At 43.9% G+C, this 27,386-nt stretch overlaps 1 protein-coding gene across 1 annotated transcript in view; it reads left to right on the forward strand.

Moving 5' to 3' along the window:
* abtb2b (ankyrin repeat and BTB (POZ) domain containing 2b) overlaps positions 1 to 27,386 on the forward strand; it is a 146,355-nt gene that overhangs the window by 106,294 nt on the left and 12,675 nt on the right. Inside the window, exon 4 of the mRNA XM_020455657.2 lies at positions 21,128 to 21,280. Coding sequence (XP_020311246.1) covers positions 21,128 to 21,280 — 153 coding nt within the window. The remainder of the gene's footprint in view (positions 1 to 21,127; positions 21,281 to 27,386) is intronic.

The following is a 27,386-nucleotide window of genomic DNA, read 5'->3' on the forward strand; positions in this document are numbered from 1 at the left end:
CTTTAAGACATGAAGGTCAGTCAATATGGAACATTTCAAGTACTTCGTAAGTTTCTTCAAGTGCAGTTGCAAAAACCATCAAGCGCTATGCTTAAACTGGCTCTCATGAGGACCACCACAGCAAAGGAAGACCCGGAGTTACCTCTGCTGCAGAGGATAAGTTCATGAGAGTTAGCTGCACCTTAAATTGCAGCCCAAATAAATGCTTCACAGAGTTCCAAGTAACAGACATGTCTAGGGTTGCACATTTTGGGGAATATTCAGAGGTGGAAACTTTCTGTGGGAATTAACAGAAATATTTGCAAATTAATATTAATACTGTCATGCCCTGGTCTTAGTATTTTGTGTTTTCTTTATTATTTTGGTCAGGCCAGGGTGTGACATGGGTTATTTATGTGGTGTGTTTTGCCTCAAAGACTCCCTTGGGTTTTGGAATGGGAGGAGAGGCTTCCAGGCCCTCCTCAGGGAGGACCCAAAGGGACATGGTGGCTACCTCCATCCTCCTGCTATGTTCTCCCTAGGGGCTGACAGGGGGACGTTGTTTTATGCACGTCAGCCCCCATTTTGCAGGTGCTGTATGACCTACGGCCACATATTCGCTTCGTGCAGCACAAGAAAATGCAGATTTTGTGGATCTGAGGAACACGAGGCGAGGGATTGTGACAAGCCTAAGGCGTGCCACGGGTGTGGCTCGTCAGCACACCTGTGGCGGGGGTGCCCGGCTCGTCAGAGGTCATATGCGTCTGCGGCTGGGGGGGGGAGCAGGAGCGGGGGATGGGGGAAGAAGAGGAGGGGAAGGAAGCATGACCAGAGTACAGGTCCAGAGGGGAAGGCCGCAAGGAAGGAAGAGGAGCAAGAAGCGGAGGATGGAAGAGAGAAGGAAACAGAAGGCATGGGAGTAGGAGAACCAGGAAAAGCGGCGGAAGAAGGCAACCGAGTGGAGGAGCATGAGAGAGAAGAAAGCGAGGGAGGAGTGTTTGAGAAGGAGATGGTGGAAGAGCAAGTGGACTGGGGGGAAAGTGCCCTGGTGGAAGAGATGAGGGGTATGGTGGAGGAGCTGGCAGGGGGGGAGGGTGGTATCTCTCCACTGCCGCCATCACCAAAGAAGAGAATGAAGAGGAGGGTGCGATTGGCCGACAGTGAGAGGAAGGGGATGGCCAAGAGAGTGATGGGGGTGGGAGAAACCTCTGGGTTGCTGCTTGTTTCCCCAGGCCCTCAACTTCTGTTGGGTGGGGACACACCTAACAAGACTCAGGACTGGGTACAGGAGGAGGTGGGGAGTTTTTTGTTTGGGGACTCAGCCTCCCCGATTTTTTTCCAATCCAGCTGCAGCACTGAGGAGGGGGAGGAGTGTGGGGGTAGACCCAGGGTGCAGGGCACCCCGGAGCCAAACACTATTCTTGCATCCTGGGTTGGTGAGATGGAGGAAGAGGGGGGGATGTCAGGAGTATGGATGGTGTTCTCACCGGTAGATATGGAGCAGGGGAGCATCGGGTGAGTCTCCTGTTTTTGTTTTTTTCTGTCTGGGTTTAGAATTTGAGTGTATTACATGTTTTTATTTGATTCTTACATGGGGTCTAATTTTACTTTTGTTAGTTTAAATGTACGGGGTTTAAGGGATTTTGTTAAGAGGAGGGCGGTTTTTAGTTATTTGGAGGGTGTGGGGTTTGATTTTTGTTTTTTACAGGAGGTTCACCTGAGGGATGGAGGGGATGTTAGTAGGTTTAAGAGGGAGTGGGACAAGGGGGAGTCGGTTTGGGGTATTGGGGGGGTGCACTCATTGGGGGTAGGGATTTTGTGTGGGCACAGGGAGGTAAAAGTGGAGGATTCTTTTGTGGTAATGCAGGGGAGGGTTATAGGGGTGGATGTCACGATAAGGGATTGTAAATTTAGATTAGTGGTGGTGTATGGGCCACAGGTGGTGGTAGACAGGAGGGAGATGGTGGACTGTCTGACTCCCCTGTGTGTCACAAATAGGAAATTAGTGATAGGGGGGATTTTAATACAGATTTAGGAATAAGGGTGCAGTGCAGGCGCCATTACTGGGCTAATGGCTTGCCATGGTCTGGTTGATGGTGGTCTGCACACTACTCCGAAAATGGCCGGTCCTACATGGCGCAACTCCAGGGGCGTTGAGCGGAGGCTCGACTATATTTTTGTACCCAGGTCTTTGGGTAAGTTGTCTGGGCGGCTGTTGCCTGTTTTCTTTTCGGATCACGACGGGGTGCTCCTGCAGGTGGGGTCGCCAGTCTGCCTCTTTGGTAGGGGGTACTGGAAGTTAGATCGGGATGTGCTGGAGGAGCAGGCTTTTGTTGACGGGTTTTATGGTTTCTTTTGGAGGCTTGAAGGCCTCCGGTCCATGTGCGGGGGGGGGGGGGGGGGGGGGGGGGTTTAGAGTGGTGGGAATTAGTTAAGGTGAGGATTAGGGCTTTTATAATAGGGTATTGCAAGAGGAAAAAAAGGGAGGAGAGGAGGGAGGTGGATTGTATCCAAAGGTTAATTGAACTCGAGTACGAGGCAGGCAACCTCGGCGGGTCGTTTGACTGGGAGAGATCCGCAACCCTAAAGGCGCAGCTCAGGGAGTTGCAGGAGCGGAATGCTCGAGCTTTCCTGGAGCGTGCGCATAGTGGCTTTCTAGAACACAATGAGACTTGTTCTGCTATGTTCTTTAAGTCGGTTAGGGCCAGACAGAGTAGGAAAGTAATGCATGGCGTTAGGGAAGAAAATGGTAGTATAGTTAGAGAACCAGAGGATATGGTCAGGGTGACAACAGATCATTTCCAAGGTTTATTTAAGGAAAGGGAAATAGATGTAGAGCAGGGAAATGTGTTTTTAGAACACTTGTCCAGGCGGTTGCCGGAGGACATTAGAGAAGTGATGGAGGCCCAGATTTCAGTAGAAGAGGTTGAAAGCGCTCTTAGGAGGATGGGAAAAGGGAAGGTGCCTGGGATGGATGGGCTGCCGGCTGAGTTTTATCTCAAGTTTTGGGATATACTTGGACCAGTGGTCCTCGAAGTCTTGAAGGCCATCCTTGAGACGGGGGTCCCGGGGGGATCAATGGCTGTTGGTTTGCTGTCACTTTTATATAGACCTTTTATATAGACCTTGGCAACAGGCGGCCGTTGACCATGCTGTGTGTAGATTACAAGCTACTTGCAAAGGTTTTAGCAGACCGGTTGCGCACAGCCCTTCCCTACGTCGTCCATGAGGATCAGACGTGCGGGGTAGAGGGCCGCTCTATTAGATGGAACCTACAGTTAATCAGGGACTCCATCGCTTGGGTTGAAGATAGAGGACTGCCTTTAATGGTAGCAGCGCTAGATCAGGCGAAAGCTTTTGATCGCGTGAATAGATCCTTTTTATTCAGAGTGTTAGGTCGATTAGGATTTGGGGAGAAGTTCATAGGATGGATTCGTACATTATATGTCGGAGCGGGGTGCCGAGTTAGTGTAAATAGTCACTTGGGTGACGTTTTTGACCTCTCGTCTGGGGTCAGGCAGGGGTGCCCACTCTCGGCTCGCCTCTTCGTTCTGTACATGGAGCCTCTGGGGAATGCCATTAGGGCAGACACGGGGGGGAAGGCTTGTTGATCCCTGGAAGTGGTGGGCTGCGTGTTAAGATGACGCAGTACGCCGACGACACTTCCTTGCTACTGTGCAAGGACTCGTGCCTGACAAGGTCCCTTGCCATCTTTGGGGATTTCACCCGAGCGTCGGGAGCGGTTCTGAACCATGCAAAGTCTTCCGTCAAGTTTTTCGGAAGATGGCGCGGTAGAACGGATGTGCCTGGGGGGTTAGCTCTCTGTGAGGGGGCCCTGAGGATTCTCGGGGTCCATTTTGAGACCTCCGGCTCAGCGACGCTAAACTGGAACATGCGTATCACAGTGGTACAGAGGAAGCTAGCAATGTGGAAGGCTAGGTATTTGTCTTTTATGGGCAAAGTCCTGGTCCTAAAGGTGGATGTGTTGCCGTCTCTTTTGTATTTGGCGTACATCTACCCATTGCCGGTTTGTCTGAGGAGGCCTCTAGTGAGGCTTGTGTTTCAGTTCATGTGGAGTGGCAGGTGCGAGTGGGTCGCCAGGGCATGCATGATCTGTCCCATCGGGGAGGGAGGTAGGGGGGTACCACATTCCCCCTCAAGCTGGACACAATTTTTGTTTCTTTCTTGTTAACGGAGCTTGCTCATCCAGTGATACACCCGTCCGGTTACCTCCTGCGGGTGTTCTTCTCGTATCAGGCGAGAAGCGTAATGGTGTGGTCTAACACGGGTCCTCGGGCGGAACAGCTGCCATGGCACTTTGGTCATGCGGCCAAGTGGCTGCGTGCGCACCCTGAGGTTGAAGTTGCCCGAGTAGGTTTAGATCACAGGCACCTGTACGAGGAGGTCAGAAAGGCAGGGAGTCCGGCGCCTGTAGTGGGCATCTCGGAAATGGTCTGGGAGGGAGTGCAGGCGCGGGGTCTGGACAACAGGCTCAAGGACCTGAATTGGTTGAGCCTCCATAAGTGCTTGCCGGTACGTTCCATCATGTACCGGTATAGTTTGGTGCAATCCCCCACCTGTCCAAGATCCTCTTGTGGCAGGGAGGAGACTGTGCGCCATGTCTTTTGGGACTGTGCCTTTGCCGGAGTAGTATGGGCTAGGGCACGGGTGTTGTTAGGTTTGGTAAGGGGGGATTTTGTATTGACGTGGGCCAGGTTAGAGAGAGGTGTAGGGAGAGCGAGAGGGACGGATTGGGACAGGTTTCTGCTCTGGCTTCTCATGAGTCTCTTTAAACGGGGGCTGTGGGAAGCCAGGCAGAACATGGTGAAGACAGGGAGAGATTGGGGGGTGGAAGGGATAGTGAGGAGGTTGGAAGGAGATTTGAGGGGGAGGATGAAGAGGGAGGAGAGGAAGTGGGGGCGGCACGCTGCTCGGGAGAGGTGGAAGGGGGGTTTAGAGGGCTGGGTGTCATTTAGATTTGCAAGGGGATAGATTAGGGACGGGGAGATAGGGAAAGGTAGTTTGTACGGTGACGGGGAGGGAAGATGCTCCCCTGAGGTTTTGTTTGGGGTTTTTGTTTAGTTAAATTAGTTAAATTAAAATACCATTTTTTGAGTATGTATGAAAATTATGAGTTGTAAAGAATGAATGGTATTGAAGATAATAAATTATTTTTTATTTAAAAAAATAGGGCTGTTTTGGTTTTTCACGTTACGTTTTGTATTGTTCGTTATTATCTTTATTAAAGATGAATCGAAATAACCACGCTGCAGTTTGGTCCTCCTCTCCTTCGAACGGAAGTAAACCTTAACAAATACCATTTAAATGTAGATGTTTTTTGCATTGGATATATTTACCATATCATATGGAGACAGAAAGGAACATAAACCTTTTACCTTATCATAAGTAGACATAATTGCAAATGATTCAATCCTTCAAATAGAAATAAAAAACAATTTAGTTACGAATTGAACTGTTATTAAATGAGTTGACTCTTCATGTGATAATTTCACTGAACAACAAAAGAAAGGGAATATTGAATGATCCCAATGATCCATCGCATCTCCCAAAAACGTTTTCAACATACATCTGTAAAATGATAGTCTAGAAACTTAAGCTTTGGTTGTCTTCCTCTCAGACGTCCATGTCTTCTCCCTGGACTTCCTCAATGAACATCTCTTAAACATCAGACTCTGAGGCCTCATCTTCATTGTCACTTTCCAACCTTGTTGAGGATGGCTCATTGCCAGGCTCAAAAAGCCTCAAATTTGCCCAGATGGCCATCAATTTTTCAACCCGTGTATTGGTCAGCCTGTTGGGTGCTTTGGTGTGTGTGTTCCCAAACAAGGACCAGTTGCGCTCTGAGGTGGCTGATGTTGGTGGGATTAGGAGGATGATGGAGGAAACATGGGAAAGAGCCTCAGATCCACAAAGTCCCTTCCACCAGGTGGCTGATGATATATGTTGGCATATTGCATCTCCATCCCAAAGCCCTTGCTAGGAAGTGTACTTCGCCAGACTGCCAAGAACCTTGCTCTCATTCAGGCCAAGGTTGTGAGACATGGTAGTGATGACACCATAGGCCTTGTTGATCTCTGCACCAGACAGGATGCTCTTGCCAGCATACTTGGGGTCCAACATGTACGCTGCAGCGTATATGGGCTTCAGGCAGAAGTCTTCACGCTTTTTTATGTATTTCAGAATTGCAGTTTCCTCTGCTTGGAGCAAGAGTGAAGTGGGCAGGGCAGTACGGATTTCTTCTCTTACATCTGCAAGAAGAGTCTGAACATCAGACATGATGACAACACCACCTCAACGGGTGTTGCTGGGCAGCTTCAATGTGGTGCTCTTATTCTTCTCACTTGGCTTGGTGAGGTAGATTGCTGCTATAACTTGATGACCCTTCACATACCTAACCATTTCCTTGGCTCTCTTGTAGAGTGTATCCAGGCTACCCTGGGGCGGCAGGGTAGCCTAGTGGTTAGAGCGTTGGACTAGTAACCGGAAGGTTGTGAGATCAAACCCCAGAGCTGACAAGGTACAAATCTGTCGTTCTGCCCCTGAACAGGCAGTTAACCCACTGTTCCCAGGCCGTCATTGAAAATAAGAATGTGTTCTTAACTGACTTGCCTGGTTAAATAAAGGTAAAATAAAAAATAAAAATAAAGTGCCATGATGTCCTTCAGGAGCAGAGTCAGCCAATGGAGTCAGCTTCATGAGCAGCACAGCCAATGGGTGTGATGTGAGGGTCGACTCCTCCACTTTAGAGCAAGCAGCCTTCATGTTCACAAAATTGTCTGTCACCAGTGCAAATATCTTCTGTGGTCCAAGGTCATTGATAACTGCCTTCAGCGCATCTGCAATATAGAGGCCGGTGTGTCTGTTGTCCTTGTGTCTGTGCTCTTGTAGAATACTAGTTGAGGGGTGGAGATTATGTAATTCATTATTCCTTGCCCGGGAACATTTAACCACCCATCAGAGATGATTGCAATACAGTCTGCTTTCTTTGTGATTTGCTTGACCTTCACTTGAACTCTGTTGAACTCTGCATCAAGCAACTTAGTAGATAAAGCATGTCTGGTTGGAGCGGTGTATGCTGGGCGAAGAACATTCAAAAATCTCTTCCAATACACATTTCCTGTGAGCATCAGACGTGAACCAGTTGCATACACAGCTCGATCAAGACATTCATCAGCATTTCTCTGACTACGTTCCTCCATTGAGTCAAAAAACCTTTGATTCCTGGAGGACCATGAGCTGTTGCTATCGATAAGGCGTCGGATTCATAATTTTCACCTCGAATAGATGTAGAGGGACTTTTGTCAGAGGTTGCTTGTTGTGAGCAATGAGGGAACTTTATGCACTTGTCCAGATGATTCTGCATATTTGTTGCATTCTTCACATGATTTGGCACAATATTTGCAAATGTACACAGCTTTTCCTTCTACATTAGCTGAAGTGAAATGTCTCCACTCATCAGATAGTGCCCGTGGCATTTTCCTGTAAAGATGAGAAAAAAAATGAGTAAAAATACCTTTCCACGTGCAGATAAATAGTTAAGCAGTTAGATTAAACAATTCCTTAGTAAAATAAATGTTTTAAAATGAAACATTTATAGAGACAGGTCAATTAACACTCCTCAGTTAGCAGACTCAAGCAAGCTAAACCCATATGGTAGCAAAAACTAAAATTGTTAACAAGTTAGAAATTATTTAAACACACTTTGCTGTAGGCTACTATTTACTAATTAACAAATAAGCTTTTATGTTATATGAAATATATTCACTCCACTCAGTATTGTAATCAAAACTTACCAGAAAGCATGTAGTCCTTGGCTCAGACAGTGTAGTAGTGTGGGCTCAATAGCATCTCATTAGTGTGCAAGATCTTGAGAATCATCTGTACATGTGATGGAAGGGTGCACTGCACATGTAATGGAAGAATTTACTGTGCCTGCAGAGGGTTGCAATTTCATTGAATTGGGGATAGTTTAGCCCAAATATGCCACAAGATCTAGAATTGCCTTATGTGTATCCCACTACAAAGGTTCACTGTTATAAGCTAACTCTTTTGACGACTTTAAGCAAAATTCCCCAAAATCCCGGGCTTAACATCCCATGAAGAATTTCAGAAATTTACAAGAAAGTTTGCAACCCTGCACACATCTCAACATCAACTGTTCAGATGAGACTGCTTGAATCAGGCCTTCAAGGTCGAATTTCTACAAAGAAACCACTACTAAATGACACCAATAATAAGAAGAGACTTCCTTGGGCCAAGAAACACGAACAATGAACATTAGACTGGTGGAAATCTGTCTTTTCGGTTTGATGAGTCCAAATTTGAGGTTTTTGGTTCCAGCCGCTGTGTCGTTGTGAGATGCAGAGTATGTCAACGGATGATCTCCGCATGTGTGGTTCCCACCGTGAAGCATGGAGGAGGTGGTGTGGGGGTGCTTTGCTGGTGACACTGTCAGTGATTTATTTACAATTCAAGGGAAACTTAACCAGCATGGCTACAACAGCATTCTGCATTGCTATGCCATCCCATCTGGTTTGCACCTAGTGGGACTATGATTTGACAATGACCCAAAACACACATCTAGGCTATTTAAGGGCTATTTGACCCAGAAGGAGAGTGATGTAGTGCTGCATCAGATGACCTGGCCTCCACAATCACCCATCCTCAACCCAATTGAGATGGTTTGGGATTAGTTGGACCGCAGAGTGAAGGAAAAGCAGCCAACATGTGTTCAGCAAATGTGGGAACTTCAAGACTGTTGTAAAAGCATTCCACATGAAGCTGATTGAGAGAATGCCAAGTGTGTGCAAAGCTGTCATCAAGGTAAACTTTGAAGAAGTTACTGCTTTGAGGCTACTTTGAAGAATCTCAACTCTAAATAATATGCGTGCATGCGTGAGGTTCAGGAGAAATTTCTCCTGTATGTTCAAGGGTTAATGACACACTTGTGAGTTATGTTATGGTGAGCTGTGTAAAGGTATCTATGCACTCTTGCATACAAAGTGGATGCTGCTCTCACTCACTAGTCTAGTGTTTTTAGGCATGTCAATCTCCGAGTTGCTCACACTGATTGAATCAATGTTGTTTTGAAATCATTTCAATAAAATTTTGCTGAACAAATGTGGAATAGATGTTGAATTGATGTCTGTGCCTCGTGGGCTGTGTGTGTTTTTCATTCGAGTTTGATTGTATATGCATCCAAGGGAATGTTTGTGTTTGGTTATGGTAGGAGCGGAATATGTGTGTGTTTGTATGTGCGCTTCTTGAGTAGGGTTGCAAAGGGAGAGTATATTACTGGAAACTTTCTACGTTTACCAGGAAACGACCAGAATTTTGGTATCTCAAGGATTTTATGTAATATATCACAAGACATCTAGTGGCTCTTTTGGGTACTTCAGATTATCACAGGTGTCTGTAAAGCTGTAAAACATTATCCTAAATATAAACCATCAACTTGGTGAATACCATTGGTGTTTAGAATGAGGGTGTCAGCATGAAATCTCCTTTTAAGGTAATTTTTTTTACAAACTTTTATTTATTTTACAATGTCAATATGTATTTGTTGTGAATGTTTTGGCATCAGTTGTGAAAAGCCAATAGTTGGAAATAATGCCATTGTTGATTAGATTATTTTTTGATTAATTAGGCTATTTTCTCTTGAACCATACTTTCTATCTACTAGAAAGTCATGGACAATAATGAACCAGAAATAATAAATTAACACTATATATGAATATATTTTTTACAGTTATTCAAGTATAAATTACCAAAGTTACGATAGATTGCCATAGATTTTCTGTTAATTACCAAAAGTACTGTAGATTCTGGTAACTTTGGTAAATTACCAGTAGCTTTGCAACCCTAATCCTGAGACACACGCACACATCTACTCCAGCTGGCTCCCATACCGTACCTCAATCAATCAATCAATCAAATGTATTTATAAAGCCCTTTGTACATCAGCTGATGTCACAAAGTGCTATACAGAAACCCAGCCTAAATCTCCAAACAGCAAGCAATGCAGATGTAGAAGCACGGTGGCTAGGAAAAACTCCCTAGAAAGGCAGGAACCTAGGAAGAATCCTAGAGAGGGACCAGGCTCTGAGGGGTGGCCAGTCCTTTTCTGCGGTGCTGTGGTTGAGATTATAACAGTACATGGCCAAGATGTTCAAACATTCATAGATGACCAGAAAGGTCAAATAATAATAATAATCACAGTGATTGTAGAGGGTGTAACAGGTCAGCACCTCATGAGTAAATGTCAGTTGGCTTTTCATATCCGAGGATTCAGAGTTAGAGACAGCAGGTGCGGTAGAGAGAGAGAGTCACAAACAGCAGGTCCGGGACAAGGTAGCACGTCCGGTGAACAGGTCAGGGTTCCATAGCCGCAGGCAGACCAGTTGAAACTGAATCAGCAGCATGACCAGGTGGACTGGGGACAATAAGGAGTCATCAGGCCAGGTAGTCCTGAGGCATGGTCCCAGGGCTCAGGTCCTCGGGAGGGGAGGGAGAGAATTAGAGGGAGCATACTTAAATTCACACAGAACACCGGATAAGACAGCAGAAATACTCCAGATATAACAGACTGTTCCTAACCCCCCGACACACAAACTATTGCAGCATAAATACCGGAGACTGAGAGAGGAGGGGTCGGGAGACACTGTGTCTCCGTCCGACGATATCCCCAGACAGGGCCAACCAGGAAGGATATAACCCCACCCACTTTGCCAAAGCACAGCCCCCACACCACTAGAGGGATATCTTCAACCACCAACTTACTACCCTGAGACAAGGCCGAGTATAGCCCACGAAGATCTTCCCCACGGCACAAACCCGAGAGGGGCGCCAAACCCGGACAGGAAGATCACGTCAGTGACTCAACCCACTCGAGTGACGCACCACTCCTAGGGATGGGATGAAAGAGCACCAGTAAGCCAGTGACTCAGCCCCCGTAAAAGGGTTAGAGGCAGAAAATCCCAGTGGAGGGGAACCGGCCAGGCAGAGACAGCAAGGGCGGTTCGTCGCTCCAGTGCCTTTCCGTTCACCTTCACACCAGACTACACTCAATCATAGGACCTACTGAAGAGATGAAAGAGCAAATATGCTCTTCTCATTATTATCAAAGAGAAAATAACACCACACACAACTCTCCATTCCACCAGACCTCTACAAGTGCGTGTGTGTGTGTGTGTGCGCGTGTGTGTGTGTGAGAGATGGGAGGTACAATTAGTATCTGACAATAATTATAGTGTGATGCCACTCTCTCTTGCTTTCATTCACTCTCTCTCTCTCTCTCTCTCTCTCTCCCCCTCACTCTCTCTCCAGAAACCTCCATTAACATTTTGTTGTAAACTCTAACCACAACTACATACTTAATTCAACATTCAACAGACAATGCCAGAAAAGCATTGTGTTAATATGTGTGTGTGTGTGTGTTTTGTGTGCGTCTGTTACAAGTGTGTGCGAGGGCATGTGTGTGCGCATTCTTTTGTACATGTGTGGCATATTTGAATGACACCGAGTCATCCCACTAAATCCCACTATTTAATGTAAACAACCACTTTCATCAGTGAGAGATGTTAATGACAATTTACTTTACCCTTTCTTTACCTCTCCTCTCCCTTCCCAGACCAATATTTTCTGCTTCCAAAGCATGAGTGACTCCCCAGACCACCCTAAACACACACACCCAGACACACATGCAGACACACACATGCAGACACACACGCACACACAGGCTCTAGCTGTAGAAAGTGGCTGTCTAATTGGACAATGTGTAGTGATGATACAAAGTGGGGAGATAATGTTGCCCCTAAACACTGATACAAGGTCAGATATTTTCCATTTTGTAGTGTTTACATTTATGCGTGGAAGCAAGATAATATGATCCTAGATCTGTGATTGAGGGCAACTTAATATTGTTAACACCAAGGTCTGAGTCTGTCTCGTTATTAGATTGCTATCAGATCTGTTGTAGTTGTAATGGACCCGGATCTACATGAGTCCAGACACGTGCTGTGTACAAATCAAGAGGTCAGTTAAACTCTGGCTGGCCTGTTTGTATTTACATCTCATTGGCTCTAAATCTAGGATCTCTAAGCTAAGATCAGCCGTTGAGGGGTAGGATGAGGAGTCAGGGGTTAGGGTGCAAACACCTTACTGTGATAAGCCTGCACTGGCTTTATTACAATGTAAAATACACTGATAATGGATATACAGTGCATTCGGAAAGTATTCATGCCTCCTTGAGGTTTTCCACATTTTGTTACAATACAGCCTAATTCTAAAATTGATGAAATAATCTACCCCATAATGACAAAGCGAAAACAGGTTTTATCACATTTCTGCAAATGTAAAAAAAAAAAAAAACTGAAACATAAGTATTCAGACCCTTTACTCAGTGTTTGGTTGAAGCACCTTTGGCAGTGATTACAGCTTCAAGTCTTCTTGGGTATGACGCTACATGCTTGACGCACCTGTATTTGGGGAGTTTCTCCAATTCTTCTCTGCAGATCCTCTCAAGCTCTGTCAGGTTGTATGGGGAGCATCGCTGCACAGCTATGTTCAGGTTTCTCCAGAGATGTTTGATCGGGTTCAAGTCCAGGCTCTGCCTGTGCCACAGAAGGACATACAGAGACTTGTCCCGAAGCCACTTCTGCGTTGTCTTGGCTGTGTGCTTAGGGTCGTTGTCCTGTTGGAAGGTGAATCTTCGCCCCAGTCTGAGGTCCTGAATGCTCGGAAGCAGGTTTTCTCACTTTCCCTCAAACCTGACTTGTCTCCAAGTCCATGCCGCTGAAAAAAATCCCCACAGCATGATGCTGCCACCACCATGCTTCACCGTAGGGATGGTGCCAGGTTTCCACTAGACGTGACACTTGGCATTCAGGCCAAAGAGTTCAATCTTGGTTTCATCAGACCAGAGAATCTTGTTTCTCATGGTCTGAAAGTCCTTTAGGTGCCTTTGTAAACTCCAAGCGGGCTGTCATGTGTCTTTTACTGAGGAGTGGCTTCCGTCTGGCCACTCTACCGTAAAGGCCTGATTAGTGGAGTGCTGCAGAGATGGTTGTCCTTCTAGATGGTTCTCCCATCGCTACAGAGGAACTCTGGAGCTCTGTCAAAGTGACCATCAGGTTCTTGATCATCTCCCTGACCAAGGCCCTTCTCCCCCGATTGCTTAGTTTGGACGGGCGGTCAGCTCTAGGAAGAGTCTTGGTGGTTCCTTACCTCTTCCATTTAAGAATGAGGGAGGCCACTGTGTTCTTGGGGACCTTCAATACTGCAGAAGTGTTTTGGTATCCTTCTCCAGTTCTGTGCCTCTACACAATTCTGTCTCGGAACTCTATGGACAATTCCTTCGACCTTGGCTTGGTTTTTGCTCTGACATGCACTGTCAACTTTGGGACCTTATATAGACAGGTGTGTGTCTTTCCAAATCATGTCCAACCCATTGAATTTACCACAGGTGAACTCCAATCAAGTTGTAGAAACATCTCAAGGCTGATCAATGGAAACTGGCTGCACCAGAGCTCAATTTCGAGTCTCATAGCAAAGGGTCTGAATACTTATGTGAAGATATTTCTGTTTTTCCTTGGTCATTATCGGGTATTGTGTGTAGATTGCTGAGGGAAATGTTTTATCCATTTTAGAATAAGGCTGTAACCTAATTTTTTTGGTTGATAAAGTTAAAAGGTTCTGATTACTTTCCGAATGCACTGTATATATTTGTTTAAAAACATGTATGTGAAGTCCACATCTACTGTCTCAAAGAGTTTTTGTAATCCGTGATTTTAGTACAAAACCAGCTGTGTGTGTGGGGGGGGGGGTAGTGCTGCACGGTATACCGAAACTTCGGTAGTTTTTCGATACAAAAAAAACTTCTGTAAAATGTGTTTCGTGATTGAGAGGATCAGGTCTATCAGCACAGCCCTTTATAGCGCGAAGAGCGTGCCTGCTCCAGTTCATTGCTAGTGCTGTCTGGTTTGTTAATAATAATAGTGCTGTCTGCATTGTTAATAATAATAATAACAGTTTATTACATTTGTAAAGCACTTTTCATTATACAGAATAATCTCAAAGTGCATGACATTTTAAATTGAAACCAAATAGGAAAAACACAGGTGACGCTACAAGGGACTTGGAAACCAAGGAGCACATCTATCCACAGAAAGCCATCCTAAAGAGAATGGTGCTTAGGCCTGTTTTATCTGAGCCCAGAGTCTGTGTTAGCTCCCCACTCATTCTGCACAGAAGTTAACGCACTTGAATAATTTAACACGGCATGTACAAATGTTGAAACTGTTCATTACTGTTCGCAAAACAATGTCCGATCAGCCTAGAACACTTTACAATACAGGACGATACCGGTAGCTTTCAGTTTTAATTGTAGGCTACCTTTCCTTGCTAGCTTACAACTGAAGCAAACATCAATTCAGTACCCTAGTACTTTGTTTGTGATAATATGCTAACCTTAACGCAAAATTTGCCAATTGTCAACAAAACGCCACTTAGTCTCCCTCGCCACTAAAAATTCTAACTTTTTAGTCTCCCTCGCCTCCCGTCTGGTTTCCACAAAATTCCATAGCCACAAAGTCAGATTACACAGCCACGTTCTGCCTCGCAAATTACATATTTTTTTTCTTAAAGAGACAGTGCACACTTTTATATAAGAAGAGATTGCTTATTCTATGCAAATGTTGTTGATCACTTCAATAAAATAATATTGTTATCCTCGCAGTTGCCAATAAAACGTGTCCTAAATAGAAGGGATTTTGTAGCCTCATGAAATCAGCTAAAACAAGCTCAAATAACAAAATAGTAATGCATTCACACAATCCTTTTGAATAATATGCATTCACCTGTATTTTGAATAGACTTAGACTACATCTTGATTTACCCAGTTTATCAATGGAGATTTACCATTCAAATGAATTATTACCATTATGTTGTTTTGTGGTTAGATTGGTAAAAACAAAGTCAAATTGATTGTATGATTGTATAATCTATTCATTAATACATACATGGCTGTCTCAAAAAAATACACATAAAAATGGTCAAATATTTAACTCAAAAGATTCCCATTAATAGAACAGAGCAATAACTGACTTTTGGCTAATATGCCTTTTTATTTTTTTTGTTGTGGTTTCGTTTCGGTATCAAGTATCGTGACGGTATTGAGAATTGTGATACTAAACCTGGTATCGGTATCAAAGTGGAAATTCTGGTATCGTGACAACACTAGTGTGGGGGGATAGTGTTTGGAAGTGGGTTAGTGGAGTGGACTAGCCCTCGTGTTATTTAGTTTCAGTCCAATGCGGGCATCTGGTTTTGATGGACAGAGGTGAGCTGTGAAAGGTTGGGGGCTGGTCTGTATGTGTGTGTGTTGTTGTGGAGTAACATGGTGATGGGGACAGATTGTGAGGGTGATGATGGGTGGGGTACATACAGACAGACACGCTCCATCTAATTTCCTGTGTGGGTCACTGGCAGTGGTGTGTATACACACCGATGCACACACACACACACAAGGTACAAGGAGTACAAGGACAAACATGTGCACACACACACTCCATTCTTGTCTTAAAACTGCTGAGAGTGTCCCATTTCAGGCCTCTTGTTCAGATACGAGAGGGCCATAAATTAAGTAGACCATTCAATAAACCAGAGGATAGGGGGATTTTTTTCATTTTATACAGCACCTCTGGGAATGTGGAACTGGTTTCTGATTGGTTTAATCTAGAGAGCAGCTTTTTGGTGAATCAATAAGTGTTTAGTATTGGAGATGAAAATGCTTTATTTGTAAAGGGGGCTGAGAGCCAGAGTGTTGTTTGTGCTGTCATAACTAATATGCAGTAAAGCGACACAGAGTAGAGTGATCCTGGTGACAATTATGGATACAGACACATGCATAGTTTATTTATTTGCACCAAAGTAAACAAGTGATAGACAGGTGATGTCTGGTGAGGACAGGCCTACAAGCCCTCAGTCCAGCCTCTCTCAGCCTATTGCGGACAGTCTGAGCACTGATGGAGGGATTGTGCATTCCTGGTGTAAGTCAGGCAGTTGTTGATGCCATCCCGTACCTGTCCCTCAGGTGTGATGCTCGGATGTACCGATCCTGTGCAGGTGTTGTTACACGTGGTCTGCCACTGCGAGGACGATCAAGCTGTCCGTCATCTCTCTGTAGTGCTGTCTTAGGCATCTCACAGTACGGACATTGCAATTTATTGCCATGGCCACATCTGCAGTCCTCATACCTCCTTGCAGCATGCCTAAGGCACGTTCACGCAGATGAGTTGGGACCCTGGGCATCTTTCTTTAAGTGTTTTTCAGAGTCACCTGTGACCTTAATTGCCTACCGTCTGTAAGCTGTTAGTGTCTTAACAACCGTTCCACAGGTGCATGTTCGTTACTTGTTTATGGTTCATTGAACATGCATGGGAAACAGTGTTTAAACCCTTTACAATGAAGATCTGTGATTTGGATTTTTATGAATTACCTTTGAAAGAAGGGGTCCTGTAGAAGGGACATTTCTTTTTTTTGCTGAGTTTATGTAATCAGCTAGCTAGCTATACATATTGTCAGCCAGTAAATACATGATTTAAATAATAAAAGCAGAATCTAATTAATATTAATAAGCTAACCCCATCATGGTTAAGGCTAGCCATTCTTGTCATATGATAATGGTATTTGGTCATATGATTATGGCGGTAGTGAGAGAGAGAGCAACACCCATGTTAAGGCAGGGAGAGGACGAACAGGTCATCAATTGAGCATTTTAGTTTGAATTCTCTATCTGTTTAACTACTCACCTTTGCTGACTATAGCCCAAGTGCTATAACAAAAAAATTATTTCCTACATTCGGATTTCATTTTGTTGTCATGGCAGGAGTCAGAGACAGGCATTAGAGTAAGCGAGAGAGAAAGAGAGCACCGCCCATGTTTAAGCAGGGGGAGGACTAACAGGTGAGAATTTGGAATTTGAGTTATAAGGCAAAGCACATTGCACAGCAATTTACAACGTACATAGATTGGAACTATCATCTCAACTCCCCATGTTTGCTGACTGTAGCCCAAGTGCTATAACAAATGTTGTTGCTTGCATTCTGATTTAATTTTGTTGTGTGGTTTGGTAGCAGGAGTGTTTACCTGTGTGCATGGTCTTCTAAAAGTCAAGTGGGATTACTGGAGAAAAATGATCTACAGCAGACAAACACTCACACACACATACATCTTGGTGCTATGATTGCACACTGAATTTTCGCATAATAGATATCTGACTTTATCAAAATTGGATTCGATTTTTCAAATATTTGTTGGTCTGTGTAATCTGAGGGAAATATGTATCTCTAATATGGTCACGTTTGGTTCGGAAGTGCAGCTAATTTTCCACATAATTTTGTGGGCAGTGTGCACATAGCCTGCCATCTCTCGAGAGCCAGATCTGCCTATGGTGGCCTTTCTCAATAGCAAGGCTATGCTCACTGAGTCTGTACATAGTCAAAGCTTTCCTTAATTTATGGGTCAGTCACAGTGGTCAAGTATTCTTCCACTGTGTAGTATCTGTTTAGGGCCAAATAGCATTCCAGTTTGCACAGTTTCCTTGGTAAATTATTTTCAATGTGTCAAGTAATTATCTTTTTGTTTTCTAATGATTTAGTTGGGTCTAATTGTGTTGCTCAGCAAGCATCAGCTTGCTGAGGGAACTCTTCACTAAGTTTATCTCTCTGTAGGTAATTGCTTTGGTATGGAAGGTTTGGGAATCACTTCCTTTTTGGTGGTTTTAGAATTTAACGTCTCTTCTGGATTTTGATCATTTGCGGGTATCGTCTTAATTCTGCTCTGCATGCATTATTTGGTGAGGATGTTTTTGCAGAATACTGCATGCAGTCTCAATTTGATGTTTGTCCCATTTTGTGAATTGTTGGTTGGTGAGTGGACCCCAGACCTCACAACCATAAAGGGGAATGGATTCTGTAACTGAGTCAAGTATTTTTAGCCAGATCCTAATTGGAATGTTGAATTTTATGTTCCTTTTGATGGCGTGGAAGTGCCTTTTTGTCTTGTCTCTCAGTTTCTTCACAGCTTTGTGGAAGTTACCTGTGGTGCTGATGTTTAGGCTGAGATAGGTATAGTTTTTTGTGTGATCCAGGGCAACAGTGTCTAGATGGAATTTTGTATTTGTGGTCCTGGCAACTGGACCTTTTTTGGAAAACCATTATTTTTGTCTTACTGAGATTCACTGTCAAGGACCCCAGTATGACCGTGTCTGTCCAGAAGATCTTGGTGCTGCTGTAGGCCCTCCTCGGTTGGTGACAGAAGCACCAGATAATTAGCAAACAATTTGACTTCAGATTCTAGTAGGGTGAGGCCGGGTGTTGCATACTGTTCTAGTGCACTCGCTAATTTGTTGATATATATGTTGAAGAGGTTTAGGCTCAAGCTGCATCCCTGTCTTATCCCACGACCCCGTGGAAAGAAATCTGTGTTTTTTTTGCCAATTTTAACTGCACACTTGTTATTTGTGTACATGCATTTTATCATTTGTAGGTTTTTCCCCCAACACCGCTTTCCATCAATTTATATTGCAGACCATCATGCCAAGTTGAGTCAAATGCTTTTTTGAAATCAACATGAGAAGACTTTTCTGCTTTTATTTTGGTTTGTTTGTCAATTATGGTGTGCCGGGTGAATATGTGGTCTGTCTTATGGTAATATCTCTCTCTCTCTCCCTCCCTAATTCCCTCCTTCCCTCCCTCACTCCCAAACACATCAACAATATCACTACTTGCCGTATCTGGATTCTTGTATATTATTGTCTAAGTGTTTGCTGTTATATTTAAATATAGATGGGATTACAGAGCCAGTAGTAAACAATAGGAGTATATGTGGCACGTAGCTTAGTGGTTAGAGGGTTCGAAAAGCCTTAAAGGTTAAAAATATTTTCAAAGTGCCCTTGAGAAAGGACACTTAACCCTAATTTGCTCCAGGGGCGCCGTACTACTATGGCTGACCCTGTAAAACAACACATTTCACTGCATGTATCTGGTGTATGTGACAATAAAACATCAATATAGGAGGAGTTGTATTGTTTTATTGCAGTCTTTGATCGTGTGAAGCAGCAACAGTGATAGTAATGAGTGTTTTGAACACTGTCTCCCTCATCTCTAAAGATTGTGTTATCACACACACTCCTGCTGTGATGTTATTCTGAGCAACGCCCTGGAGACACACGAACACACACACCGTCTCCGTAGTGTGTATTGACTGTGGATAATGAGCACCCGAACACCTGTGGTGTCATTCATGCATCTACACTCTGGCACAGTAGGCAACTCCAAGGTGGTCTCATTCACATTGTTCTCATTGTTAGCACTCTTAAACTTCAATAGCATTGTTGGCTAGCATTGATACTGTCATTCAGTTGTCTTATCAACCTCTAGTGAGTAAAGCCCTTGAATTGAATTGAATTGACAGAAAGAGGGACAGATGCTCCAGTACATTCACATAGAGTGACAGAACAGGGAAAGTCTCTGTTGCTGTCACCGAGGTCTGACAGTTGAGAGGCAGCCAGGGGCCCGATGGGGGCTGGGGGGGTTTGAATAATTGAAGTTGGGGGTTGCAGCTATGGGTTGGCTTGGTAGGTGGGAGCTGAGGGTGGGGGATGGAAGTTCTGTGAGTGTGTGTAGGCAATTGATGGACAGGTGATTAGGAAATAGGGGGTAGGGTGTTGGTGGGATTTTAAAAGGTTTAGGGGGAATTGGTAGTTGCTAACAGGCTCAGGTTTAGGGGGGGGGGTTAAGTGGTGGGTGAAGAAGAGGGGCGGGAATCAATGACTCTGGTTCTATTCTGGTCTCACCCCCTTGACCGCTTCCATCTCTATTACATGGCTAGCAGGCAGAATAATTTTAATAGTATTTTTATTTCACCTTTATTTAACCAGGTAAGCCAGTTGAGAACAAGTTCTCAATTACAACTGCGACCTGGCCAAGATAAAGCAAAGCAGGTCGAGAAAAAAACAACACAACACAGAGTTGCACATGAGATAAACAAAAGTACAGTCAATAACAATAGAAAAATCTATATACAGTGTGTGCAAATGGAGTAAGGAGGTAAGGCAATAAATAGGCCATAATAGCGAAGTAATTACAATTTAGAAAATTGGAGTGATAGATGTGCAGATGTACTGTTGTGCAAAAAAGCAAAACAAAAAAATAAATAAAAACAATATCGAGATGAGGTAGGTAGTTGAATGGGCTATTTACAGATGGAATGTGTACAGCTGCAGCGATCGGTGAGCTGCAGAGATAGCTGATAATTTGCAAATAAATTCAATAAAAAATCCTACAATGTGATTTTCTGGATTTTTCTCATTTTGTCTGTCATAGTTGAAGTGTACCTATGATAAATTACAGGCCTCTCTCATCTTTTTAAGTGGGAGAACTTGCACAATTGGTGGCTGACTAAATACTTTTTTGCCCCACTGTATAAGTCTCCAACTTCAGCAATTTTTGCAATTCGTTCCAGTCAAGATACAAAAAGATGTACAAACAGACACACACAAGTGGTGTTCAGGGTCAGGAGATGTTATCCTGCTGAATGCTGGTCTTCAGGTCTGAGCCAGAGATACTCAAAAAGGAAAGAACACGCTCTCTCTCTCTCGCTCTCTTTTCTCTCTCTCCCTGAACTCTCCTGGGTAGCTAAATCACTTGCTACATTTAGTAAATGCATATTTAGACTGGAAAGTTGGAGTTCCTCTTTCAAAACAGGATGTTATTTGGGACAGATTGGTTTCCCATCCAGCCCCTGAGTGTGTCCCAAATGGCACCTTATCCCCTAAATAGTGCACTACTTTTCTCATATTGGTGCTATTTGGGACACAAGCCCTGTTTTACACATTTGGGACACAAGCCCTTCTTTCCTTAACCTTCTTTTCCTCCCTGGAGCTCATATTTGGGGCAAAAATCAAGCGCCCCAAATTGCACCCTGTCACTGAGCACTATGGGCCCTGGTCAAAATTACTGCACTTAATAGGGAATAGAGGATTTCTCTCTCCATAGCCCCTTTCTGAAGGATACAGGTATTGATGGGGTGTGAATTGTTCTGTAACACCATTCTGTGTCTTCCATAGGCCCTTCCTGCTGCTGCCGCCCCTGATGGAGTGGATGCGAGTGGCTATTGTGCACGCTGAGCACCGCCGCAGCCTATTGGTGGACAGCGATGATGTCAGACAGACCGCTAGACAGCTCCTCCCAGGCATGGACTGTGAACCCAGACAGCTGAAGTAAGAGAGAGCAAAAACACACACACGCAATTAAATAGATAGCAGAGATGGAGGTAGCTCACTCTCAGACTTGTCCAAAAAGAGTGCTCTTTGAAACACACTCCTATATGCAGGGCTCGAATTGAGACGGTGCGCGGGGGTAGGCCATACCCCTTGTTAGAAAAAAGGCAAAAACCACTTATTAGCTTAAGATTTTTTTACAAAAATCTCAGAAATCCCTAGCAAAGATGGAGAGGAGGGAGGGAGAAAAGGGGCAATTGTGGCAGCATTAGCCGATCAACATACACCTTACTATGTTCCTAGTGGTCTAAGGCACTGGATTGCAGCGCTAGAGACGTCACTACAGACCCTGGTTCGTTCCCAGGCTGTGTCACAACCGGCCGTGATCCGGAGTCCCATAGGACGGCGCACAATTGCCCAGTGTCGTCCGGGTTAGGGAAGGGTTCAGTCATTGTAAATAAGAATTTGTTCTTAACTGACTTGCCTAGTTAAATAAAGGTGAAATAATGTGTGTGTTACATAATGTGTGTTACACACACACACCACACTCATAGATTAGTTTGAGCAAAACATCATTGGTCAGGCAGCAAGAGTGCACAGCTCAAACAATTGGTTGTCATGTGGTGCAGCTCACAGACGAAAAATAGCGGTAGGGTATTTAAATGTAACTCGTTTCGCATAATTCATAAAAAGAAATCAGTGATTTGTATTTCCTGCAACTTTCTGAAGAAGTAAGGCCTGTTTGTATGTGCCCGTGTGTGTTGTGTAGCCAGTTAGCATGCCAATTGTTTTTTCCATTAAGATTTATAGCCTATCAATCGGGTGGTCATTTGTTTTTGCAAACTCTGCCATCATATGTACAATACTGTACATTGTACAGTACAAAAACAAAGCCAGCCAAATAAATGGTCTCTTGCTGGTGTACAATTAAATTAAAGGGCAGATACAGCCTCCAAAAAATGTTTTTGGGGTATTTTTCCAAGACCTCAAAAGTGGTTGCCTGATGTGGTTTAAAGTACCACAAGACGATGCCCAGAGATTACTCATTTTGTTGGACGATGATTGAAGTCATTAAGTCATCGTATTAGTCAAAATATGATATATACTGAACAAAACTATAAACACAATATGCAATGATTTCAAAGGTTTTACTGAGTTAGAGTTCATATAAGGAAATTTAAATAAATTCATTAGGTCTAATCTATGGATTTCACATGACTGGGCAGGGGTGCAGCCATTGGTTGGCCTTGGAGGGCATAGACCCACCCACTTGGCATCCAGGCCCACCCACTGTGGAGCCAGGCCCAGCCACTGTGGAGCCAGGCCCAGCCAATCAGAATCAGTTTTTCCCCACAAAAGGGCTTTATTGCAGAACGAAATACTCCTAAGCACGGTGAAGAAGCTGGATGTGGAGGTCCTAGGCTGGCGTGGTTACACGTGGTCTGAAGTTGTGAGGCCGGTTGGACGTACTGCCAAATTCTCTAAAATGATGTTGGAGGCAGCTTATGGTATAGAAATGAACATTAAATTCTCTGGCAACAGCTCTGGTAGACATTCCTGCAGTCAGTATGCCTACTGTACACTCTCTCAAAACTTGTGACATCTGTGACAAAACTGCACATTTTAAGGTGGCCTTTTATTGTCCCCAGTACAAGGTTCGCCTGTGTAATGATCATGGCTTTTCATCAGCTTCTTCATATGCCACACCTGTCAGGTCGATGGATTATCTTGGTGAAGTGCATCATTTGCAAAGTAATTGTAGCCTATCCTTTCACTCCCCTGTGAGAACCATGAGCATGGGCTGACTTGGCTTTGCTATTCCGCCTCAGAAGCCTGCCAGTGCATGTCTCTTTTGGGCTCCCGAGTGACGCAGAGGTCTAAGGCACTGCATCTCAGTGTTAGAAGCGTCACTACAGACCCCCTGGTTTGAATCCAGGCTGTATCACAACCGGCTGTGATTGGGAGTCCCATCGGGTGGCGCATAATTGTCTCAGCGTCGTCCGGTGTAGGCCGTCATAGTAAATAAGAAGTTGATCTTAACTGACTTGCCTAGTTAAATAAAGGTGAATTTAAAAGCATTTATGAAAGATGCTAAAACTTTGGACATATCAATAGATGGTGAAGTCAAAGATAATAGTTTCCATCTGCTGCAAAAGTGTTCATAAATCCTGGTGTAGTAAAAAAGAAATAAAAAAACAGCAACAACAGACAGTCCATGTTACACTATATAGAATTGCAGGAAATTTACTTCAAAAGAGCAAAAATATCTTAGGGCCCCCAAATTAATTGTATGGTAGTGTATTTAATTTACAGTTGAAGTCGGAGGTTTACAAACACCTTAGCCAAATGTATTTAAACTTAGTTTTTCACAATTCCTGACATTTAATCCTAGTAAAAAATTACCTGTTTTAGGTCAGTTAGGATCACCACTTTATTTTAAGAATGTTAAATGTCAGAATAATAGTAGAGCGAATTATTTATTTCAGCTTTCATTTCTTTCATCACATTCCAAGTGGGTCAGAAGTTTACATACACTCTATTAGTATTTGGTAGCATTGCCTTTAAATTGATTAACTTGGGTCACACTTTTCAGGTATCCTTCCACAAGCTTCCCACAATAACTTGGGTGAATTTTGGCCCATTCCTCCTGACAGAGCTGGTGGAACTGAGTCGGTTTTGTAGCCCTTCTTGCTCGCACATGCTTTTTCAGTACTGCCCACACATTTTCTATAGGATTGAGGTCAGGACTTTGTGATGGCCACTCCAATACCTTGACTTTTTTTATTTATTTTTTATTTTTCCTTTATTTTACTAGGCAAGTCAGTTAAGAACAAATTCTTATTTTCAATGACGGCCTAGGAACAGTGGGTTAACTGCCCTGTTCAGGGGCAGAACGACAGATTTGTCCCCAGCTCGGGGATTCGAACTTGCAACCTTTCGGTTACTAGTCCAACGCTCTAACCACTAGGCTACCCTGTCCTTAAGCCATTTTGCCACACCTTTGGAAGTATGCTTGAGGTCATTGTCCATTTGGAAGACCCATTTGCGACTAAGCTTTTAACTTCCTGACTGACGTCTTGAGATGCTGCTTCAATATATCCACATAATTTTCCTACATCATAATGCCATCTATTTTGTGAAGTCCACCAGTCCCTCCTGCAGCAAAGCACCCCCACAACATGATGCTGCCACCCCTGTGCTTCACGGTTAGGATGGTCTCCTTCGGCTTGCGTACCTCCCCCTTTGTTCTCCAAACATAACGATGGTCATTATGGTCAAACAGTTCTAGTTTTGTTTCATCAGACCAGAGGACATTTCTCCAAAAAGTACGATCTTTGTCTCCATGTACAGTTGCAAACCGTAGTCTGGCTTTTTTATGGCTGTTTTGAAGCAGTGGCTTTTTCCTTGCTGAGCGGCCTTTCAGGTTATGTCGATATAGGACTCGTTTTATTGTGGATATAGATACTTTTGTACCTGTTTCCTCCAGCATCTTCACAAGGTCCTTTGCTGTTGTTCTGGGATTGATTTGAACTTTTCACACCAAAGTACGTTCATCTCTAGGAGACAAAAAGCGTCTCCTTCCTGAACGTTATGACGGCTGCGTAGTCCCATTGTGTTTATACTTGCGTGCCATTGTTTGTATTTGTTTCAAATTTATTTATATAGCCCTTCTTACATCAGCTGATATATCAAAGTGCTGTACAGAAACCCAGCCTAAAACCCCAAACAGCAAGCAATCCAGGTGTAGAAGCACGGAGGCTAGTAAAAACTTTCTAGAATGGCCAAAACCTAGGAAGAAACCTAGAGAGGATCCAGGCTATGAGGGGTGGCCCGTCCTCTTCTGGCTGCGCCGCGTGGAGATTATAACAGAACATGGCCAAGATGTTCAAAGGTTCATAAATGACCAGCATGGTCAAATAATAGTAATCACAGTGAACAGGTCAGGGTTCCATAGCCGCAGGCAGAACAGTTGAAACTGGAGCAGCAGCATGGCCAGGTGGACTGGGGACAACAAGGAGTCATCATGCCAGGTAGTCCTGAGGCATGGTCCTAGGGCTCAGGTCCTCCAAGAGAGAGAAAGAAAGAGAGAAAGAGAGAATTAGAGAGAGCACACTTAAATTCACACAGGACACCGAATAGGACAGGAGAAGTACTCCAGATATAACAAACTGACCCTAGCCCCCCGACACATAAACTACTGCAGCATAAATACTGGAGGCTGAGACAGGAGGGGTCAGGAGACACTGTGGCCCCATCCGAGGACACCCCCGGACAGGGCCAAACAGGAAGGATATAACCTGTTTGTGCTTTATCTGGGTAGCCGGAAAGTAGAGCATTGCAGTAGTCTAACCTAGAAGTATCAAAAGCATGGATACATTTTTCTGCATCATCTTTGGACAGAAGATTTCTGATTTTTGCAATGTTACGTGAATGGGATAAAACTGTCCTTGAAACGGTCTTGATATGTTCGTCAAAAGATCAGGATCCAGAGTAACGCGGAGGTCCTTCACAGTTTTATTTGAGACGACTGTACAACCATCAAGATGAATTGCCAGATTCAACAGAAGATCTCTTAGTTTCTTGGGACCTAGAACAAGCATCTCTGTTTTGTCCGAGTTTAAAAGTAGAACGTTTTCAGCCATCCACTTCCTTATGTCTGAAACACAGGCTTCCAGCTTGGGCAATTTTGAGGCTTCGCCATGTTTCATTGAAATGTACAGCTGTGTGTCATCCGCATAGCAGTGAAAGTTAACATTATGTTTCCGAATGACATCACCAAGAGGTAAAATATATAGTGAAAACAATAGTGGTCCTAAAATGGAACCTTGAGGAACACCAAAATTTACAGTTGACTTGTCGGAGGACAAACCATTCACAGAGACAAACTGATATCTTTCTGACAGATAAGATCTAAACCAGGCCAGAACTTGTCCGGTTAGACCAATTTGGGTTTCCAATCTCTCCAAAAGAATGTGGTGATCGATGGTATCAAAAGCAGCACTAAGGTCTAGGAGCACGAGGACAGATGCAGAGCCTCTGTCTGACGCCATTAAAAGGTCATTTACCACCTTCACAAGTGCAGTCTCAGTGCTATGATGGGGTCTAAAACCAGACTGACGCAGATTTAAAGAGGAGTCTGTCATTTGCTTTCTCATGATCATGATCTTTTCCTCAAAGAAGTTCATGAATTTATTACTGCTGAAGTGAAAGCCATCCTCTCTTGGGGAATACTGCTTTTTAGTTAGCTTTGCGACAATATCAAAAATAAATGTTGGATTGTTCTTATTTTCCTCAAGCAAGTTGGAAAAAAATAGGATTATTGAGCTACAGTGAGGGCTCTTCGATACTGCACAGTACTGTCTTTCCAAGCTAGTCGGAAGACTTCCAGTGTTGTGTGGCGCCATTTCCGTTCCAATTTTCTGAAGCTTGCTTCAGAGCTCGGGTATTTTCTGTATACCAGGGAGCTAGTTTCTTATGACAAATGTTTTTAGTTTTTAGGGTGCAACTGCATCTAGGGTATTGCGCAAGGTTAAATTGAGTTCCTCGGTTAGGTGGTTAACTGATTTTTGTCCTCTGACGTCCTTGGGTAGGCAGAGGGAGTCTGGAAAGGCATCTAGGAATCTTTGGGCTGTCTGAGAATTTATAGCACAACTTTTTATAGCATCTCTAGGAGACAGAACGCATCTCCTTCCTGAGCGGTATGAAGGCTGAGTGGTCCCGTGCTGTTTATACTTGCGTACTATTGTTTGTACAGATGAACGTGGTACCTTCAGGTGTTTGGAAATTGCTCCCAAGGATGAACCAAACTTGTGGAGGTCTACAATTCTTTTCTGAGGTCTTGGCTAATTTGTTTTGATTTTCCCATGATGTCAAGCAAAGAGGCACTGATTTTGAAGGTAGGCCTTGAAATACATCCACAGGTACACCTCCAAATGACTCAAATTATGTCAAATAGCCTATCAGACACTTCTAAAGCCATGACATAATTTTCTGGAATTTTCCAAGCTGTTTAAAGGCACAGTCAACTTAGTGTATGTAAACTTCTGACCCACAAGACATCTGATACAGTGAATTATAAGTGAAATAATCTGTCTGTAAACAATTG

Source organism: Oncorhynchus kisutch, linkage group LG22 (assembly GCF_002021735.2).
Source record: "Oncorhynchus kisutch isolate 150728-3 linkage group LG22, Okis_V2, whole genome shotgun sequence".
Taxonomy (NCBI): domain Eukaryota; kingdom Metazoa; phylum Chordata; class Actinopteri; order Salmoniformes; family Salmonidae; genus Oncorhynchus; species Oncorhynchus kisutch.